Source organism: Dromiciops gliroides, chromosome 2 (genome assembly GCF_019393635.1).
Source record: "Dromiciops gliroides isolate mDroGli1 chromosome 2, mDroGli1.pri, whole genome shotgun sequence".
Taxonomy (NCBI): Eukaryota; Metazoa; Chordata; class Mammalia; order Microbiotheria; family Microbiotheriidae; genus Dromiciops; species Dromiciops gliroides.
The window spans coordinates 678,586,587-678,603,850 of record NC_057862.1 but is presented as its reverse complement, the minus strand read 5'-3'; the positions used below and the strand labels follow the sequence as shown (position 1 = coordinate 678,603,850).

Sequence of the window (17,264 nt, the reverse complement as noted above, 5' to 3'; positions counted from 1 at the left end):
GAGTCTTGTAATTCTTTGGGATGCCTCACGATCAATCTGATCACCTTAATTCCATCCCATATCAGAAAGGACCTTGGAGGTCACATAGATTTGTGTCAGTTCCCTAAAAATTTCAGATGTCAGCCTTTTGTCATGGATGTTTAACACAAATAAATTTTCCCAACCATATCTCCTGATTTAGCTCAGTTTGTTTAATTTATGCAAAAGCTTTTACATTGTATATAATTGTTATGGCCTTTTTTGTCTTTGCCTTTTTTTTTTTTTTTTTCCGGGGCATGAGGGTTAAGTGACTTGCCCAGGGTCAGACAGCTAGTAAGTGTCAAGTGTCTGAGGCTGGATTTGAACTCAGGTACTCCTAAATCCAGGGCCTGTGCTCTATTCAGTGCACCAATTAGCTGCCCCCTTTTTTGTCTTTTATGATCACTTTTATCCTGTATCAGGTTACAAATCCCCCTCCTTCTTCCCTCATCTGCAGTTGTGAAATGTGACTTTTCATATTTTGACCATTCATCCACTTGGAATTTATGATATGGTAGAAAATGCTGGCTGGAGAGAAATGATAATTAATAACCAATTATTTGGGGAGATCTAGTCTCCCTCCCCCTTTTTTCTAAAGTCCTGATTTAAAAGTTCAGTCTCATGATAATGAGACTAGACTAACTTTCTTAACAATCTTGTTCAGACTCCACCCAGGTGGTGAAGCCATTGTGTCCTACTCAGGTTTGGGTGGGGATAAATTCTTTGAATAGATTGCCCAGGGCTGGGTATGATTTAGAAGTAAATGATATAGGGGCATCTAGGTGGCACAGCTGATAAAGCACCAGCCTTGGATTCAGGAACACCTGAGTTCAAATCCTATCTCAGACACTTGACACTTACTAGCTGTGTGACCCTGGGCAAGTCACTTAACTCTCATTGCCCCATTTAAAAAAAAAAGAAGTAGTAATTGACATAATCAAGGTTCATTTGAATAGGTTCAGCCCCTCATTGTAATATCCATCCTCTCATTAATTGTTAACCAATCAGAGTGCATTGTCACTCTTGGGAATGCCCCTCTTCCAAAGGGCATATAAACCATGACCCCTCCACCATGATTGTCTTTGATCTAAGAGAGAGATGGCCAAATGACCATCCTTTTATGAGAATTCTGCCATTGCTAAAATAGTGATTAAATTACCCAGAAATTATAGCTTTCAAACTTTTAAATTATCACTGGTTTAACCAGTTTTCCCAACAGTTATTATCAATAGAGTTCTTTCCCTAAGAGCTTATGCCCTTGGGTAGATAGGACACTAGGTGGGTGTGTGCATTTGTTTCTAAGTCTCCAGCCCAACTAGTTAACAGGAATGCTAGATCTGAAGACAGAGGACCTGCTGGGTTCCCTACTGTCATCACTTTTTTTTTTTTAGTTTTTTTTTTTAAGTGAGGCAATTGGGGTTAAGTGACTTGCCCAAGGTCACACAGCTAGTAAATGTTAAGTGTCTGAGGCCGGATTTGAACTCAGGTACTCCTGACTCCAGGGCCGGTGCTCTATCCATTGTGCCACCTAGCTGCCCCTGTCATCACTTTTGTGACTTTGGGCAATGGAACACAGTGGCCTTCCTCTATAAATGGACAGGGTGGGACGAGGGGAGTTTCAAGGTTGTGTCCAACTCTAAATCAAAGACTCTGTGTTCCTCAAACACATTCTGCACTTTCCGGCCCCTACACCTGAGTCAGCAGTGAGATGTGGTGGCTGCCACCCCATCAGGTACAGTAAGAAGGACTGAGCTTAGGGGCAGCTAGGTGACACAGTGGATAGAGCACCGGCCCTGGATTCAGGAGGACCTGAGTTCAAAACTTGCCTCAGACACTTGACACTTACTAGCTGTGTGATCCTGGGCAAGTCACTTAACCCACATTGCCCTGCAAAAAAAAAAGGGCTGAGCTTCCAGGAGCAGGCTGAGGAGAGGCGTGCTGGGTTCTGTCCCTCTGGATCAGACCTATCTAGAGTATTGTCACCAGTTCTGCTTCAGAACGGCCTTTGTAGGCAGGAGAACATTCAGAGGATGGAAGTGAGGGTGCTGCAGGGTTGATGGCAGGTCGTGTGAGGGTCATCTGAAGGAACTGGAGCAGGGAAGACTCAGGGGGGCCGTGATGTCCATTCTTATATATGGGAATGTGGCATCCATTGCCTCTGGACCCCCAGAGGGGCCTCCTGGAGAAGTGGTGACTCCCCCTCCTTGGGGGTCTCTAAGAAGAGGTCCTGAGAGCCCTCGTTGGCTGCATCAGAGCCGGGATTCCTTTTGTGTTTGAGTTGGCCGCCCCCAACTCAGATTCTCAGTCTGCCCTCAGTGTTCTCACTGCTGAAATGCCTTTTCTCTCAGACTTCATCACTTGTTCAGACCATAGACCTTCGTTCTAGAGCAGGGCAAGTCAGCTAGTCCAAGCCCAGCGTTCATTATCCAGAGGAAACAGAGACTCAGGGAGGCGGAATGCAACCTGCTCATCGAACAGAAGAAGCTGAGGCCCAGATCTGGAGTAATTCGTGAATCCCGTCCTTCCTTCAAGGCTCAGCCCCAGGGTTATTTTTCCCATGAACGCTTCTTTCATTCTCTTTCCTGGTTTGAGATGTAATTCTCTCAGTAAAGAAGCGAGAGTCAAAGGAAGGCATTGCATACATCCTGGCCACATAAGCCCAGCCAAAGTGGCCCCGCTGAAGCACCAGCTCTTCCCTGAGGCCTTTCCACATATGCCTTAGTTGCTAGTGTCCTCTCCTTCAGCCAGTGAAGTGGCACAATGGACAGTGGATTTGGAATCAGGAAGTGCTGGGTTCAAATCCTTTCTCAGACCATTACTTAGCTCTGTGACCCTGGGCAAGTCACTTCACCTGTGTCTACCTCAATGTTCTCATCTATAAAATGGGGCTAATAACAGTTCCTACTTCACAGACTTGTTGTAAAGGTCAAATGACATAATATGGAAAGCACTTGTATTCTCCATGCCAGCCACAGTTCTTGGCACACTGTAGGTGCATAATAAATACTAGTTGACTGATTGAACGTGATGTAGTGGACAGAGCTGATCTTTGGAGTTAGAAGACCTGGGTTTCCATCCTGGCTCCAACACTTACTACCTGTGTGACCTTGGAGCAGGTCACTCCTCCTCTCCTGGGCCTGTTCTGTAAAATGAGGGCCCTGGGTGAGAACAGCTCCCAAGTGCCGTCAGCTCTGAATCTGTGGAACATCCTGTGACTGTGTATAAGTGTGTTAGAAAATCAACCCAGGGGCAGCTAGATGGCGCAGTGGTTAAAGCACTGGCCCTGGATTCACGAGTACCTGAGTTCAAATCTGGCCTCAGACACTTGACACTTACTAGCTGTGTGACCCTGGGCAAGTCACTTAACCCTCATTGCCCTGGAAAAAACCCAAAAACAAAACCAAAAAAAGAAAAGAAAATCAACGCAAATAATTGAAGTTGTCAGTTTCGTGTGTGATATTTTTTCTTATTGTTTGTGTATTTAAATATTCTAACTCAAGTTTATAATACTTTAAAAAAATAACTTCCTCGTTCAAGGCTCTTGGCAGCTTGATGGTGCAATGGATAGAGCCCTGGGCCTGGAGTCAGGCAGATTGAATTCAAATCCAGCCTCAGGCATGTACTAGCTGTGTGACCCTGGGCAAGTCACTTACTTCTGTCTGACTCAGTTTCCTCAGCTGTAAAAATGGAGATAATGATACCCCGTAAACTTCCCAGATTATTGTGAGGATCAAATGAGATTGTATTTGTAAAGCATTTAGCTCAGTGCCTGACACATAGGAGTCATTTAATAAATACTCATTTCCTTCCTGTAGTACTTATTTTTCTCTCTATGACTGTCTAGAGTCCCATCTCGTCTCCCTGCTAGATTGTAACCTGTGTGAGGGCAGGGACTCTGTCTCTTCATTGTTCTGTCACTCCCAGGCCTTATACCTCGGCTTAAGAAAGAGGGCCGAGAGGATGCGATTTGGATTAGTTTGTATTTATTCTCTCCGTGTTGACCCAGTATGTATTTAGCGCTCGACTTATTCCCTGGGTTGAAGAATAAGCTTCTAGTTTTATTCGTTATCGTAGAGTTATCGGGGCAGCTGGGTGGTGCAGTGGATAGAGCACCGGCCCTGGATTCAGGAGGACCTGAGTTCAAATCCGGCCTCAGACCTTTGACACTTACTCTCTGTGTGACCCTGGGCAAGTCACTTAACCCTGATTCCCTCACCAAAAAAAAACAAAAAAAGAATCATAGAATCATCTATCCCCCCTTAGCCCTTACAAAGGCTAATCTGTAGGTCTTTTTTTTTAGGTCTTCATTTTTTTAATGGCTGCTCCCTGTCTGTGTTATTAGCTGGGATGGAAGCTCTTGGGAGGCAGAGGCTATTTTGGGGTTCTCCTGGCTCCTCACACAGCACCGTGAGAGCACAGCGGGAGCCTGAGAGTATTTGTTGAAGATGAGAAAGAGGAAATCCAATGATCGATCGGGCCACTTTGGAAGCTTCATACCCCTGACTGCCCCCCTTGTATTTCTCTTCCCCTCCTAGAATCGTCTTAAAGAAGCCGTGCAGCTGCTAGAGGATTACAAGCATGGGACGCTGCCGCCTGGGGTCACCAATGAGCAGGTAAGCCTGCAGATCCCCAGCTGGGGTGGATCTGGGAGAGAGGGTGGAGGTGGTGGTGATGGCAAGGCGGGTAGTGCCAGGACTGAACCACCTATGGGCACACATACTCCAAGGTGAATCACCAAACCTCATTTTAACCCCAAGCCTTCCATTCTTAACCCCATGATTGCTTCTGCTAATCCTGGGAACCCCCAATGTCATTGGGATCACTGGAAATCCCCCCTTCACCTCTTACTTCTGCTCCCCATCTTCTGGTGCACCAGGTGGCTGGTGGGCTAATGAGGAAGCATCTCAGGTGAGTGAGTCACAGACGAGGAAGGAGGAAAGTGACAGGCTTGGCTAATGAGGCTCTGCATCATGTGGAGAGAGGCCCCTGGCCTCATCCAGACCACCAGAGCCTGGATCAACCCCTCACCGCTTTCCTTTTCTTTTTCCCCCCTTAAATTACTTGCCTAGGAAAACTTTTCTTCAGAGATAATATAGATGGAGGGAGAAGAAAGAGGGAAAGGGGGTGGGGGAAGAGAAGAGAGTCTGAGTTGAAAAAGACGACTTTAATTTTCCAGCTGTGTCCTTTTCCTAGTTAAATACCAGCACTAACTAACCACCCTGTTTCCAAACTGAGGATGCTTCCATCCTCTTCCTGAACAAATGAGACATTTTCAGTTGTTTTGTGGAGACTGGAAATTCCCTCAAAGTCCTTGAAACCCTGTGAATTCTCTTGAATACTGTGTTTCTTCCTCCCTGGAGGAGGAGCTTCATTATAAAACTATGGATCCCATCAAAAGGGTATTAAGGAAGTGGGCAGCACTGTGTGGTATAATAATGACAACTGGAGTGGATCCTTCTATGGTGCTTTTAAACATGCACAGTGCTTTGTATACAGTATCCTGTCTGAGCATCATTGCAAGCCCATAAAAGAGAAACTCTGGTTCTTATTATTTTCATTTTCAAGATGAGGAAAGGGATTTCGAGGTGGGAAGTGACTTGCCCAAGGTCACACAACTAGGAGTGTCAGAGATGGAATCCAAATCTAGTTCTTCTTGACTCTGCTCTGGCATTGGCTGCCTCCGTGGCAAGGACACAGGATTGGGAGTTAGACATCAGTGAGTCAATCAGCCAGTAAACATTTATTAGGCACCAGGGACTGTGCTAAGTGCTGGAGGTGCAGAGAAAGACAAGAGACAGCACCTGCTCTCAAGAAGCTTGTGACCCCAGCCTTTGTGACCTTGGGCAAAACACCTTTAACTCATCTGCACCTTAGTTCCCTCGTTTGTAATAGAAGGGGGTGAGACTAGCTGATCTCCAAGGTTAGATTCTACTCTAAAATTCTGTGATCCCCAGAGTCCTTGCTATAAGGTCATCTCCTATCATAGGTCCTGGGGGTGGGGGTAGTGTTGGTTAACCGGTCCATCCTCCTCAACACTCCCTTTTCCACAGTCCCATTTGGGCTATTTTATAGGCTGGGATAGCAGTCACCCTCTGCCCAGGTCAGCATGACGTATAAGTGAGGGGTTGGGCATTTTTGAAAATGGTACTTTGAGTCCAGAAAGGGGAAAAATGCAACGTGTGTGAACATCACCATACATGCATATACACACATATGTACATTTATATATACATATGTGTGCATGTGTATATTTTGCCGGAGTGGGGGGAGGGACACTTAACCCCATTGTTGTTAGTTGCTACCTATCCTTCCAGCTTCCTTACACACGACTTCCCCTCACACATGTTGCTGCCACGCTAGCTGACTTCTTGTTCCTAACATATAACATTGTACATCCACACCTTTGCCCTGGCCATCTCCCTTGCTTGGAATATACTCTGTCTTCATCTTGGTCTCATGAAATCCCCAATTTCCTTCAAAGTTCAGCTCAAGTGCTCCCCTTCTCCCACAGCCTCTCCCAGTACAGCTGAAATAACTCAGCAAAATGGTTGTATCTGAGAGTTGTATACCTTATTTTGCACCTGCAGTCCACCACTTCTGACAAGTGGCAGGTTTAGTTATTTCACTGTCAGTCATCTCAGAAGCATGGTATGGGTTTTGATGGATGCCTTAGCTTTTTCAGACCGCTGTCCTCCCCTAGATACATGTCACTTCATTCAGCCCAGGCTGTGGTACCAGAGCCTGTGTCCTGGTGCTTTCCCATCTAGTCCATTTTTAAAATTTTTTTTTTTTTTTAGTGAGGCAAATGGGGTTAAGTGACTTGCCCAGGGTCACACAGCTAGTAAGTGTGTGTTAAGTGTCTGAGGCCGGATTTGAACTCAGGTACTCCTGACTCCAGGGCCAGTACTCTATCCACTGCGCCACCTAGCTGCCCCCCATCTAGTCCATTTTTTGACCCTCAGGGTCAGGGTTTTCTGTCTTGTCTGTAGAGCAGGCAAAGATTGAGTAAGTTTGAACCACAGAATGTCAGAGCTGGAAGGCCCTTAGAAACCACCTAGCCTGCTGTACCCCCTCTCAAACAGTGCTGCTGACCTGGAAACCATCGCTCCTGGAAACTGGGACTTCTTGCCTCCCCAGTTAGCAATTTATGCAGTGGGTCTGGGGATCCAAGGAGGGGGGAGCTGGAGGTGGGAGGATGGGGAAAGCGCCTGTTTCAGTTATAGATATTATAAGTGAGGGCTTTGGGGAGTCAAAGTTTTGCCTGCTATGAGACTGTGCTAATTTCCAGACTAACAGATGGGAATTGCTGATCCAGACTAACCCCTTCATTTTACAGATGAGGACAACTGAGGCCCAGATGATTAAAGTCATTTGCCCAAGTTCACTCAGCTAGGGAGGTGCAGAGCGTGAACTAGACCCTAGCCTGCTGACAGGTAGTACAAAGCCCCTCTGACTCTACCTTCCCTGAGTAAGTGGCAGGCCAGGTTTAGGGCTAAGGCCCATGGTCTGGGTTTTAGGAGCCGGGTCTCCTGGATCTGCTTCCAGAGACAGCTACGGTGGTTCTCTCTTGGGATGAGAGAGGAGGGATGGAGGGGGCATGGCTGGCTACACTCACCTCACTCATCCAGGTGCCCCCAAAGTTGATTTCTCCATCTCCCCAGATGGTGCTGGTAGAGGACCAACTCCTGGGGGTCTTTGCTAGACCCTTTCACTTTATAGCTTCAGGAGATGATTCCCAAGAGCACCAGTGACCACTCTGCCGTGCGGTGCTTAAGAGCAGACCGAGCCTGTGCCCTCTGTTGGGAGGCCACGTGTCAAGGACTGGTGATTTTGGTTGGCACTCCCTTCACCACTGCAGATCATAATGACAGCCCACATAGAAAACAGAAGAGGCTCTTCTGGCATTCTCTCCCATACTGGAGAGGGTGGGCCATGAGGACGTTCCCCCAAATGTCCCCTTCTTCTCCATCTGAACTTAACTCCCCAGAATCTTAATTGGCACAGAGATAGACAAAGGGCCGTCTCTTTTCCCCAAACCTGCACTCTGGCCTCTTTGGGCACTAAAAGTGATTGGGGGCGGGGGGGAAGAGGAGAGAAACAAAAGAGGATGGGTCACGATGAAGCATTTATTAAGCACTTACTGTAGGCCCAGAATGGCGCTAACCACTGAGATTCACAAATAAGGAAGCAAGAAAGATTCTGCCCTTGGTCACTGAGGAATTTCTTCAAACTGGGGGCATGGGGAACAGCATATAAAGAAGAGCTGGAGGGGGTGCTTCTTGGGCAGGGGCAGTGTGCAGGAATGGCTGGGGGGATGAGGTGAAGGCCTGCTTCTGAGCAAGGGCAGCCAGGAGGGACCCACGGACAGCGTCCAAGTGGTTCTGCTGGCAGGGGTTGAAGAGGACACTTGGGGCATCCTGGTCACCATCTGAGGCATCTACCTTGGGTATAAATGGTGCCAGCCAGTGTGGCCTTGGGCTGGATCCTGGGAAGTGCCCTCCATCTCTATATTCTCCAAGCTACGGGGCCTGTCCTGCCACACAGATGGCTACTCTAGGGCATCGCAGTTTAGGAATGCCAGGGAGATAAATGACAAAACCCAACAAAAATGGAAAAAGAAATCCCAAGTCGTCCTTATGTCCTCCCACGGCCATAATGTGTGACGTTATGTTCACCTGTGTCCGGACCCCCTCAGGAGCCTGTCAGCTTGGGCCTCATTCACTCAGGGCTTTTGTTCCTTATGTCATATATTGGTGTGGCTTTTCCCTGTGAGGTGGAGCAGGGTGCCTGAGGGGACTCTGCGCCCATCCCTGTCTGCCTCCCGTCCTGCTTTCTGACAGTTCTCATCAGCAGGAAGTTTTCCTTGTATCTAGCTCCTCTGTTTCCCTGCCTCTCCTGCCCGCTTCTGCCTCCCAAAGTCCTTGAAGGCAGTGAACATGAGTCCCCCGCACCTTCTTATATCCAGGCCAAACATTCCCAGTGTCTGTAGCGTATGCGCCAGACCCAATTTCCTTCTTCCAGACAGTTTCAAGCTTGTCAGTGACCTTCCTGGTATGTGGTGCCCAGACCAGAACTGGCCCCCAGCATGCAGGTGAGGCCTGAGCAGGCAGAAGACATCAGGGCTCCCTGGTCTAAGGCAGCTCACCATCCTTATACTATCAGATTTGTTAGCTGGCCCACCCCCTTGATACCTCAGGCTGACCTTGACGTCCCCTAGAGTCCCTGGATCTTTTCCAGGACCCCTTCTCTTTAGCCCTGCCTGCCCAAGCCTGGCTTTTGAAGTTTGTTTTTTGAGCCCAAGTATAGTACTTGACATTTATCCCAATTCCATTTCCTCTCCTTGGAGTCAGCCCATCATTTGCAGCTGCCAAGATCATTTTGGATGCGGACTTTACCTCCAGTGTGCTAGCTCTCCCTCCCAGCTTTGGGACATCTGCAAATGGGAGAAGCCAGCCATGTCTGCCTTCACCCAACTCTTTGCTCAGGATGCTGAGCAGCAGAGAGAGCTTGGGGAGCCACAGCCCAGCCCAGCCCCAGCCCCTCCTCTGGAGTAATGTCATTAATGGCTGCCCTTGGGATCCACTATCACCCGTGCTCCAAACCCACTGAACTGGATTGTTCTCTAGCCCACTAGGACAATGTGAGACTTTTAAAATGTTTTTGCTGGAGGTATACCATGGGATTTTTCCACCCAGGGCAAAAAAATGTTGAGAAATGGGGTGACCCAGAGGACAGTCAGGGGGTGGGGCTGTGGCAGGGAAAAGTTGGGCAAACTGTGCTCCCTTTCTCTCCTCTTCCTCTTTTCTTCCATGACCCAATGACTTGCCTTCCTTAACCTCTCCCTGAGCCTTCCTTCCCCAGGAGGGTGCTTGGGCCAGCAGTGGATGGGGAGATGTATTTTGGGTTGGAGAGTTACAGGACTGGTGAGTGGTACCCAGGGTTTGGTACATCCTTTCCAACTGTGGTGGGGGCATTGATTTGTTTATAGTCCCAGAATGGAAAGTAGGGGCAGGGAAAAGATAACAAGGGAGGAAAGTGAAGCATTCAGGTCCTTAGAGACCCCAGGGTAGGAGTTTCAGAGCTAAGAGGGTTAAGTCTTCCAGGGCATGGTCCCTGGTCCAGGAAACAAGGCAATTGATGAGAAAATGGCGGGTGAATAAACAAAACGAAGAATCTCCCTCTGCCCCATGTCAGTGCCTGGGTCAGAACCCTACCCACCTTGCCCTAGTTGCAGCTCTAGCTTTCATTTGCTTCCTCCTCCCTCCCTTGTTTTCCCCTTTTCTTACCCAACTTTCTTCTTGGATTCCCCAATTTTCCCCAGATTATCCTCAGCTAATTTCTGAACTCTCAACTGATCCATTCCATTCTTCCTTATTTTCCTCTCGTTCTCTCCTCCCCATGAGGACATCTGCAAATGTCCCCACCCATCTTTCATCTACTGTTCAGCTCGAATCTGTTCCCTTTCAGTCCAAAGTGCCATTGATCAGCCACCAGAACCATTTAACTTAGCACGGTCATCACAGTCCCTTCTTTGGACCACCCACAAAGTGACAGAACCATAGAATTCCTAGAGCTCTAAAGTCTACAAAACCCTTTGTTCACAATCGCCTTGGGTATGTAAGCATTGTGATTCCCATTTTACAGCTGAGACAGCTGAGGCTTTGGGAGGTTCCAGGACTCTCCCATGTCTCTTGGCTCGTGGGTCTGCCTCTTTCCATTCTGGGGTGTGGCCTCCCAGCAAGGCTGGTCTCACAGATCCTCAAAATGAAAAGGCAGAACTAGTGATGGGCCCCCATTGCTCTCTAACAAGAGAGAGCAAGGCTGGGCATTGGGGAGAACTTTGTGATGCAAGGTAGATGAAAGACCCCCTTCTCTGCTGCTTGGGCTGCTTCTGAATCCTTTTCAAAGTGGGGACAACTCGTCTGTTAGCAGAGCAGTCATTCTGGAGAGCGTGGAATGTTCTCGATGAGTCTTCCTGAAAGAGCGTTTGGAACATGGAAACTCAATCTCCCTGTGCTGCTTGGCACAGGCCCATGACCTCTGGACTTCAAGGTCCAGAGCTCTAGACCTGCTTCATTTGACAGATGAGGACACTGAGGGCCAGGGCAGTAAATGACTTCTCCAAGGTCATACAAAGGCTCATAGATCCAAACTGGAAGAGACCTTGGAGGACACGTCGTCCAGCCCCCTCATTTTACAAGTGAGGAAGGTGAGTCCCAGGGAGCGCCCCTTCCTCTTCCCTCTACTTCAGGATTCCTACTCAATCAATCAAGAAGCATTTATTAAGCACCTACTATGTGCCAGCTAGTGCTGTGGGTACGAAGCCTAAAAAATGTCTGTCACCTGTCAATCATAACAACAGTGCCGGGCACATAGTAGGTGCTTAATAAATGTTTATTGAATGATTGGCATTTGCACAGCACTGGAGTCTACAATGCGCTTTCCATCCAGGAACTCATTTGAGCCTCATGACAAGCCCACTTTCCAAATGAGGAACCTGAGACCTAGAGTGGCAGTGACTTATCCAAGGTCACACAGAGCTAGTCAGTTCCAGCTTTGGAAGCTGAACCCTGGTCTTTCTGAATCGACTAAGCAGGACAGGGATGACTTCTCAGTGGTTTTTTTAGGGATCAGTGATAGAATCATGGAAGGTCTGAGTTAAAAAGTAAGTCAGGGCTCATAAGCCCCTACCTCCACCTGCAGTGTGAATGTCCTCTACATCATCACTTCCAAGTGGCTATGAGGCCTTTGCTTAAATACTTTCTGTGACAGGGAACTCACTACAGCAGAAGACGAGTCCTAGGATTATCTGATGGAAAGGGCCCTTACAGATGATCAGCTCTAATGTTCTCATTCTGCAGATGAAGAAACTGAGGCTCTGAAAAGTGAACAGCTTTGCCTAAGGTCACACAGATTCTTAAGTGGCAGAGCTGGGATTGGAGCCTACATCTCCTTGAATTCCCGACCCAGAGTTCCTTTGGCCTGTTATTGTCTAGGCATCTCTCTGAACCCTTCCACATGCTGTCTTTGTTCCCAGCTTGGGGCCCCCTATGGGGGAAACAAGTCCTCCAGAGTCGTTCTGTTCTGGGGAAAGGAGGCCAGACCGATTTGGCCTCCAGTGGCCTCTCTCCAGCCCCAGAGGGGGTTAGGAGAGGGGCTTTTGTTCTCAGTGTCTGAGATTTGGGGAAGAAACTAGGTCTCCTTCCTATCATCCTTTGATCAGTTCATAAAAGTCCACCCTGTCCCCTTTTGTCTCATTGTTTTCCTTGAAAGAACACGTGCCCACAGGTGGTGGGGGGGACGTAGGATGGTCACAGGAAAGGGGGTAGGATGTGGCATTCACCTCCCCTCGCTTTGCGGTATGTGCGAGCAATGACCGAGGGGCCATCTGGTGGCTGGTGGGGAACATGGGCGTGTGTGGCACGAGGCGGCCGCTTGGTCCCTCTGCCCAGAGAACAGATGGCCTCCCCCACCCCCTCCCGGCAGAAGCCTCCTCCCCCCACCTTGCCAGCTCCAGTTAGCTGCACTAATTGGGCTCCATCGATCCTTCCTCCTTGGGCCCTGACCAACCAAGCCATATCGTCCTTCTGGTCCTTGACAGTCACAAGAAGGGAAGGAGCAAACGCTGAAACGGGGCCCAGTGCTTTCTGGCCTCCCAGGGGATCTGACCTCCGGCGTCCCCTCTCCCCCAGCCTGTCGGCCTCCTGCAGAAGCCTGGCTCTGCACAGTGGTGGGCTCAGAAGCTCTGAAGAGATCTAAATACTTCCCAGTCACCCACCTAAGACTTTGGTGGCCTTCACAGCAGGAAATTCCCCCTGTGGTTGGGGTCTCTCTGGTCCAGCTCTCCCCTCCCATCCCTGACCCCAAATCTGGGAGGAGGGCCCTGCCCACGAGGGGGAAGCTCAGCTTGCTAAGGCTCAGGCAGAGAGGCCCCCTCCCCTCTTCCAGGGAAGGAGGAAATGAGGGCAGGGAACCTGTTTGGGCCCAGCTGAAAATAGCAGAATGTTTTAGCTCTCCCCACACTGGAAGCCTTAAAAATACCTTCTAACCCAGAGGCTTCTGGGCTAGGCAGTAGGTTTGACAGAAGCTTGGAGGCAGGGAGGGAGGGAGTGACTCATCCCCACTGCAGCTCAAGGTTTTTTCCAAGACAGGTGCATCCCTCCTACCCCATGTCCCATGCTCAGGCCTCTTCTCTGGCCTTCCCCTCGGGCCAGCCTGTTCCTAGGCAGAGAAGCCCACATGTGATCTAAGAGGCATTGTTGTTTTGACTCTCCTAGCCATTCTCCTCCATGACGACCCATCTCCCACTTCCTGGCCTTTGTACACGTTCACCCCCATGCCTGGAATGCCCTCCTTCCGCACCCCTGCCTGCCTTCAGGACTCAGTTAAAGGGTGCCTTCCCAGAAAGCCTTTTCTGATCCCCTGCCCCAGCTGTTAGAGCTGTATTATATTAGGTTATCTTGTGTTTACTTTGGAAATAGTTTGCATTGATTGGTCTGGGTACATATTGTTTCTCACCCTTCTACTCTCATTTCATTAAGGGAGACTATTAGCTTCTGAGAATGGCATAGTTGAAAGGGACCTCAGAGACCATCCAGGCCAACTCAAACCTGGCCAAGAATCTCTGCTCCAAAATCCCTGACAATCGGTCATCTCCCCCGGCTTGAAGACCACTGGGCAGAGGGAGCCTTCAGCCTCCTGGGGCTGCCCATCCAGCATGGCTTGAAGCAGGAGGAAGTACTTCCTGGTGTTTGGCCTACATCTGTCTCAGCAGTTTACACCCATTGCTCCTTCTGCTGTCTGGGACTACTCAGACTGTCTCCTCCCTCCTTGACCAATATTGTGTTCTGCCTTGATTGCATCCTTTTAGACATCACCTCTAACGATGCTGCCCATCCAGGCTTGCTCCTGCTGGATGACCCAGCCAGGTTCCTTCCAGGCCTGCCCAAGGGCTGTCTTCAATACACAGGAGACCTCGGTGCCATTGCTTTGCCAGCAGGTAGATGCCAGCAGAGCAGCCAGGCTGTCCTCAGTCATCATTTTTCTCCAGTTGTTGTTTGTTCTGATGCTATCCTTTACACTCATTTGTCATTTGTGACAGCAAATCGTGGCCACCAAGCACCTTCAGACAGTTTCATAAGAGAGCCTTCTAAATAAAGTTCCCAACCTCACCCCTCCAGGAGTCTTCTTCAGGCCAAACACGTTCAGTTCCTCCAGTCCCAGCCTGAGGCCTTTCACTGCCCAAGGTCCTTCCTGGGGTACTCAGAACCAGATGTGGATGTTAGCATACTAAGAGGCACAAGTAAGTAACTAGTAGTTGGTCAGTAAACATTGAGTAAATACCTACTAGCTAAGTGCCACTGCTGAGAACCAAAAGGGAAACACTGGATGACTGGTTATCTTGCCAGGCTTAGCAAACCACAGTTTGATGTGTTTCTAGCCCCTAATGGGGAGAGTGGAATAGCCGCTGGTGACAACAGCATCCATCGAGTCACAATAACATCTCTAGTTGTAAAGGAAGGCAGCTGCTTTGGTCTAGCTTCTGGTCGATGGTCATAATCTGACACTGGAAAGGTAAGATGAGTCTAGTTTAATGGTTTCCTGCTGGGACTGGGGAGAGGCGTTAACTTGGAAGGATGTTCTTCCTGGTTTCCCATCAACACCCATCTGACCTGTGTCCCATTCCCTCAGAGGCTTCTTTGCTTTCTGACCAAATGGATCTAAGCGAATGGGTCCTCTTGTATTTATGAGACAAGTTTAGATTCCTGCCTGGTAGCATATACATACTTTAAGAGGGTCCTTCTGGAAACTATATCCTCTGATCTTTGCCTACTTAAGGAAGATGGGGGTCTAAAGTCATATCTTGTAGGCAACCATTGCTTCTAGCTATTCATAGAGGCAGCTTTGCCGGGCAGAAGACCTTTTGCCATTACCTTATTTTGTGCTACAAAAGGGATAGGGAAGAGGGGAGCCAGGGGATCTCGCTCTCCAGGTTACAGGGAAGTCGTGCAGTGGGACAGAGAGGAGATGCCTGCTGACTAAATCAGCTTATGTCTGGAGCACAGTGGTTCTGAGGGTCACACTTCTCCCCTGAAGGTCCTGAGGCATCACCAAGAATAAAAATGAGGGTGAGACAAGCAAAGTGGGTAGGCTTATTAACCAATCAGTCGATAAATAGTAAATGCTTAACTAAAGCACCTACTAAGTTCCAGGCATAGCACCTAAGTGTTGCCAATACAAAGAAAGTTAAAGACAGTCCCTGCCCTCCAGGAGGTCACAATCTAATAGGGGAGACAATGTGCAAACCACTATGTACAAGCAAGCTATCTTGTCGAGTTGTTTCAGTTGTGTCCAACCCTTCAGGACCCATTTAGGGAGTTTCTTGGCGCAGATACTGGAGGGGTGCGCCATTTCTTTCTTTGGCTCCTTTGACAGATCAGGAACTGAGGCAAACAGGGGCAAGTGACTTGCCCTTCATCACACAGTTTGAGACCAGATTTGAACTCAGAAAGACGAGTCTTCCTGACTTCAGGCCCAGGACTCTATCCACTGCACCGCCTAGCAGCTCCAGACAAGCTCTATACAGGATAAACAGGAAATTGATGAACAGAGGGACAGTGCTGGAATGAAGAGGGGTTGGGGAAGGCCTCCAGGAGGAAGTGATTTTAGCTGGGGGTTGGAGAAAGCCAAGGAAGTCTGGCTGGAGGTGGAGATGAGGAAGAGCATCCCAGGTGTGAGGGACAGCCACTTAAAATCAGTCAATCAATAAGCATTTTCAAAGCACCTACTATGTGCCAGCCACTGTGCTAAGCCTTGGGGATACCAAAAAAGGAGAAGGGGCAAAAAAGGACCCTTTCTTTGAGGCTCTCATAATCCAATGAGGAGGACAAATAAACAAACATGCCCAAAGAAGCTTTATAATGGATAAAGAGGAAATTGTTGGTTTTTTGTTTTTTTGTTTTGTGCGGGGCAATGGGGGTTAAGTGACTTCCCCAGGGTAAAACAGCTGGTAAGTGTCAAGTGTCTGAGGCTGGATTTGAACTTAGGTACTCCTGAATCCAGGGCCAGTGCTTTATCCACTGCACCACCTAGCCACCCCGAGGAAATTGTTTTGAGAGGAAGGCAGTACAGTTTAGAGGGATTGGGAAAGGCTTCCTTTAGAAGAGGGAATTTCGGGGGCAGCTCAGTGGGGGCAGTGGATAAAGCACCGGCCTTGGAGTCAGGAGGACCTGAGTTCAAATTTGACCTCAGACACTTGACACTTCCTAGCTGTGTGACCCTGGGCAAGTCACTTAACCCTCACTGCCACACCAAAAAAAAAGGAAGGATTTCAACTGGGACTTGACGGATGCCAGAAAATCAAGGCAGCAGAAATGAGGAGGGAGAGAAAATGCTTGGAGCTGAGAGATGAGGGTCTTGTTCAAGGAAGAGCCAAGAGGCCACTGGCACTGGATTAAAGAGGACATGCCAGGGGCAGCTAGGTGGTGCAGTGGATAGAGCACCAGCTCTGGAGTCAGGAGTACCTGAGTTCAAATCCGGCCTCAGACATTTAACACTTACTAGCTGTTTGACCCTGGGCAAGTCACTTAACCCCAATTGCCTCACTAAAAAAAAAAAATTATAATAATGAAATTTTTTTTAAAAAGGACATGCCAGGGAGTAAGGTGCAAGAAGAGTGGATAGGTAGGTTTTGAAAGGCCTTGAATGCCTAGCAGAGCATTTTGTATTTCATCCTGGAGGTGATAGGGAATCCCTGGAGTTTACTGTGTGTATGTGTAGGGAGACAGGGTTGATGTGAAAATTCCTTCAGTTGGGAAATGGAGTGTCTTGTTCAAGGAACAATGAGTAGGCCAGTATCTTTGGATCAGAGAGAGAGAGAGAGAGAGAGAGAGAGAGAGAGAGAGAAGAGAAGAGAAGAGAAGAGAAGAGAAGAGAAGAGAAGAGAGAATATGTGTGTATGTGTGTGTTGGGGTTTGTAACGGGTGAAAAGATTGGAATGGTGTGTGGGTGGGGGCAGCTTATGAAGGACTTTGAATGCTAAACAGGATCTTATATTTGATCTTGCAGGTGATAGCAACAGCCCCTGGAGTTTATTGGGGGAGGTTGACATAGTCAGATTTGTGTTTTAGGAAGATCAATTTGGAAGCTGAGTGGGGGGATTGAAGTGGGGAGGGACTTGAGGTAGGGAGACCAACCAGCAGGCTACTGTAATAGTCCTGGTGTGAGGCAATAAAGGCCTGCCCCAG

The 17,264-nt window shown here is 48.6% G+C and overlaps 1 protein-coding gene across 1 annotated transcript in view; it reads left to right on the top strand.

Annotated features, from left to right (window-relative positions):
* SFXN5 (sideroflexin 5) overlaps positions 1-17,264 on the top strand; it is a 216,136-nt gene that overhangs the window by 47,151 nt on the left and 151,721 nt on the right. Inside the window, exon 3 of the mRNA XM_043981949.1 lies at positions 4,554-4,631. Within this exon, the coding sequence (XP_043837884.1) occupies positions 4,554-4,631 (78 nt within the window). The remainder of the gene's footprint in view (positions 1-4,553; positions 4,632-17,264) is intronic.